This window comes from Elephantulus edwardii, unplaced genomic scaffold (genome assembly GCF_000299155.1).
Source record: "Elephantulus edwardii isolate Elephantulus edwardi_28Jun2011 unplaced genomic scaffold, EleEdw1.0 scaffold00095, whole genome shotgun sequence".
NCBI classification, from domain to species: Eukaryota; Metazoa; Chordata; class Mammalia; order Macroscelidea; family Macroscelididae; genus Elephantulus; species Elephantulus edwardii.
Window position 1 is genome coordinate 9,322,098 of NW_006399845.1, and position 4,557 is coordinate 9,326,654.

The window sequence follows — 4,557 nt, forward strand, 5'->3', positions numbered from 1 at the left end:
AGATAAATAGTTATCAGTGCAAGGAGTATATTACTCAAGTCTAGTGGTGCTCACCAAAGCCTAAATTCTCCCTGCTACAGATGCAAATTATTCTGACCTCTAATTTTAAAAAATATTCCTAAGAAGTTAAAAGAAGAAAACAAGGAAATATTTTTCATGGATTGCCGTAATTTTAGAAAACACTATCTTGACCTTCTTTCACTGAGATTGCACTGAATAAACTTTTCCATTAGAAAAGGCTCTCACAGATGCCACACTCTAAGAAAACCCAACCAACCAACTTAACAACAACAAGAAAAAATTCAAAGCAATGCCAACAGGAGAAATGTAAAGGATATATAGGGTATTAACTACTTTTTTCCTATGAAATTAAAAAAAATGAAAATTTAAGGACTGCTCTACTGATAAAAGGAAAACCTTAGAAGTATAGAATCACATTAATTACATGATTCCCTGCAAAACAAAGAAAACTAAGCATTGGCCAAAGAGACTTAGAATTTCCTACTCAAATAAAAGCAAAAGTCTCACCTGAATAAAAGAGTCTTCCTCTTTATTCAAACCTGAGTCTTCCTGGATTAAAAGTGGCTCGCTTTTCCCACAGCTCTCTGCACTAATGAGCGTGTCTGCATAGTTGGGCTGAGGGAAGATCAGGTGGCTCTTGCGCGAGTCCGCGGTAAGGGAGACCTCGTGGGAATAGGTCTGCAGGAAGGCCCGCACCCCGTCCATGCCCACAAAGTGAGAGGCGGGCAGGCCGGACATTGTGCAGCTGGAAGCCTGGAACAGACGTTTAGTGTGCCAGCGCCTCAGCCTGAGCGCCATCAGCACGATGACAAACGCCAGGAAAACGCAGGAGACCACAGCCACGGCCACCACCAGGTACAGAGTGAGGCCAGCGTCGTCTTGGTTGGTGGGAGACTCCATGCTGCCCAGGTCAGCGAGCACGTCCGGGATGCTGTCGGCCACAGCCACGGTGAGTGTGACAGTGGCCGAGAGAGGGGGCTGGCCATGGTCCTGAACGGCCACCACCAGGCTCTGCTTGAGCGCGTCTCTGTCCTGCAGGGCACGCGCTGTGCGCACCTCGCCCGTGTGCACCCCCACCGCGAACAGCCCTGGCTCACTGGCCTTTAGCAGGCGGTAGGATAGCCAGGCGTTCTGACCCGAGTCTCTGTCCACCGCCACCACTTTGGTCACCAGGTAGCCGGGTTCTGCGGAGCGAGGCGCCAGTTCCACGCCCGTGGAGCCGTCGGTGGGAAGGGCGGGGTACAGGATCTCGGGGACATTGTCATTCTGGTCCAGAATGAATACATTCAGTGATACATTGCTGCTGAGTGATGGCTCACCGCTGTCACTAGCTGTCACTTTGAGCTGTAAGTTTGGAAACTGTTCATAGTCAAAGGAAGACAGAGCATACAGGACTCCTGTGTCAGAGTTAATGGAGACATAGGAGGACACTGGTGCCCCCTGTATGGTGTCCTCGGCCAGTGAATAAGTAACTCGGGAATTCTCTCCACTGTCGGGATCATGGGCGGTAACCGAGAAGACTGAGGCTCCTCTGGGGTTGTTCTCGGGGATGTAGATGGAGTAGAACTCCTGGGAGAAGGCAGGCCGGTTGTCATTGATGTCTGCCACATTTAGGGAGATGAACGTTTCTGTAGACAGAGGAGGTTTTCCCTTGTCTGTGGCTGTTACGGTAATGTTGTACAGGGACACCTGCTCCCTATCTAGCGCTGTGCTTGTCACTAATCGATAGTAATTGTCTACTGACTTTTCCAATTCAAATGGCAGACTGCTGGAGACTGAACACGTTACAACCCCATTCAGTCCTGAATCTCGATCATGCACTTGGAAAAGGGCGATTACTGTACCTGGTGGCGCGTTTTCAGCAACTGTTCGGCTTCCAGAAGTCACTACCACTTCAGGTACGTTATCGTTTACATCCAACACAGTTATGAAGACTTTCGCTCTGTCTCGAAGGCCCGGCTTATCCTGGGCTTCAACATCCAGCTCATAGTAGCTTGCGTCTTCGTAGTCTAGCGCTTCAGAAATTGATATTTCCCCAGTCAAAGCATTCAAGGAGAAAATCTGGGCGATCTTTTTTGTTACCTTCACGAAGGAATATGTTACTTCCGAGTGGAGGCCTTCATCCTGGTCGGTGGCGTTCACCGTCAACACAGGTGTACCTATAGGCAGGTTTTCAGGAACACTTACCCGATAGGCAGGCTTTGTAAACACTGGAGCGTTGTCATTTACATCTAGGACCGTTACCTGAATTCGCGCCACACCTGAGCGAACGGGGTCACCACCATCCACGGCTGTGAGGACCAAGTGGTGAATGGCCTCTCCCTCCCGGTCCAGGGCACGCTCCAGAACCAGCTCTGGGTACTTGGGCCCATCGGAGTAATTTTGCACATCCACTGAGAAGTGACTGTTAGTGCTGAGCTTGAAGCCCTGGAGAGAGTTCATTCCTACATCCAGATCGTAGACACCCATTAATGGAAAATGAGAGGATGGAGGTGCATTTTCAGGAATTTTTACCTCCAATTTTTCCGTTAAGAATTGAGGTGTATTGTCATTTATGTCCGTTATTTCCACTTCCACTGGAAAGAGGTTCATTTTATCTTCAACAAGAATGTTAAAATTCACCAGACAGCGCGCGCTTTGGGCGCAGAGCTCCTCACGGTCTATCCTGCCCGCAGTCACCAGGCTGCCGCTTCCCGGGCTCAGCGCAAAGAGCTGCGTCCTACCTCTGGAGACGATGCGGACTCCGCCCTCCGCCAGCTTCCCAGGCTCCAGCCCCAGGTCCTTGCCGATGTTTCCCACAAAGGATGCTTTCTCCAGCTCCTCAGGAATGGAGTAGCGGATCTGCCCAGCCCTGGCTCCCCACAGCATCTCCAGAAACGAGAAGAGGAGGACCAGCCCCCCGCAGCACCGGCGCCTCTGCAGAGTCGCCATTACGGGCTCCTTCTGATCTTCTGTGAAATTAGGGAGCGGAAACAAGTACCATCACTTGGTGCTGCTCAGACTTAGCGGCCAAGGTCCCTAAACAGGCAGAGAACTGAAGCTCTGGGGCTTGGGATATCTGCGCAGCTGGAGAGCTTTTGTGTCTGATTGCTTGGTGTTTGCAGGTTAGAACACTAGTTCCGATCCCTTTTGTCGCCGAGTTAGGGAACAGCGACACTTAGAGTCCTGACTTAAGACTGCACCATTTTTGTTTTTTGAAAAGCTTCTAATTGCAAAATATATACAACATACAATTTGCAATTTAGACCATTTTAAGAGCTTGACTCAATGCCATTAACTGCATTCACAGTATTGTGCAACCATTTCTGACATACATTTAAAAAATATTTATTTCTTCCCCAGAAACCAGCTGGGACTTCATCAGAAATAACCCTCTAACCTCCTCTTCACTCACCCCGTGGTCATCATCGGTCATCTTTCATCTCTAGGCAATTGCTTACTCGTTGTATTTTATGTAATAGAGTCGTACAATATTTCCTGTTTTGTTTCTGGTTTATTTCACTCAAAATAATGTTTTCAAGGTTCACCTATGTTTTGTATTTGTATGTGTGTATGTGTGTGTGTTTTAGGTTCACCCATGTTGTAGTATGTTTCAGAATGTCATTTCTCCTTTGAAAAAAGATTTCATTGCATAATGACATCATAAGTTGTCAATTTACCAGTTGATGGATATTTGGGATTTTACTGGTATACATGTATCTGTTTTGTTCCAGCTTTCATTTCTTTCGGGTACATAACAAGTAGAGGACTGCTGAATCATACTGTAATTCTAAGTTTTATTTTGTGAGAAACTATACAATTTCTTTCTAAAGTGGTAGTATCATTTTACACTCCACCAGCAATGTACACGTTTTCTAATTTGCCAGACCTTCACCAACACTTATTATTTTCATTTTTAATAATGTTGCATGCACTATTGTTGAGTATCGTCGAGTTGGAAATCAACCCATAACTGACCCTCCAGCAGGTTTTCAGAGGCAGTTAATCACAAGATAGGAGATTGCCTTCTCCTAGTTATGAAATCAGTGTAGGGAATTTTCTATCTGATAAATGTACACAATCAACAGTCATAATGTTTTCTCCTTCAGAAAAATCAAACATTTGGAAAAGTAAAAGAACCCACACTGAATAATTTTAAGTGTTTCATTGAACTTTCTTCCTATTGCTGTAACAATAGCTCTTAGGGCTTTGGAAGAGAAATAATACACTTTTCTGTGAAACTCCAATTGTCATGCTTCACCATAATTTTCATGTGTTCTATTTTCATGTTACATATAATCCCCTACATATAGTATATAATTCACCACAGTGTCAATTACAGTAAAAGTCACTGTATACCTCTTTCTATAAATATAGACCGAGAACTACCCAAATGAAGGTATTATCTGTATGTTCTTTTAAAAATATGAGGGGAAAGTAAGAATACATTTCAAAAAACATCTTTACTTACTATCTGCAGAAGAATTAAACAAGATCCCCACCTCACTCCATATACAAAAACCAACTCAAGGTGGATCATGGACCTAGGACTAAAAC

The 4,557-nt window shown here is 45.4% G+C and overlaps 1 protein-coding gene across 1 annotated transcript in view; it reads right to left on the reverse strand.

Annotated features, from left to right (window-relative positions):
- Positions 1-501: 501 nt before the first annotated feature.
- Positions 502-4,557, reverse strand: part of LOC102857553 — an 18,413-nt gene continuing 14,357 nt past the window's right edge. The window contains exon 4 of the mRNA XM_006891207.1: positions 502-2,972. Within this exon, the coding sequence (XP_006891269.1) occupies positions 502-2,972 (2,471 nt within the window). The remainder of the gene's footprint in view (positions 2,973-4,557) is intronic.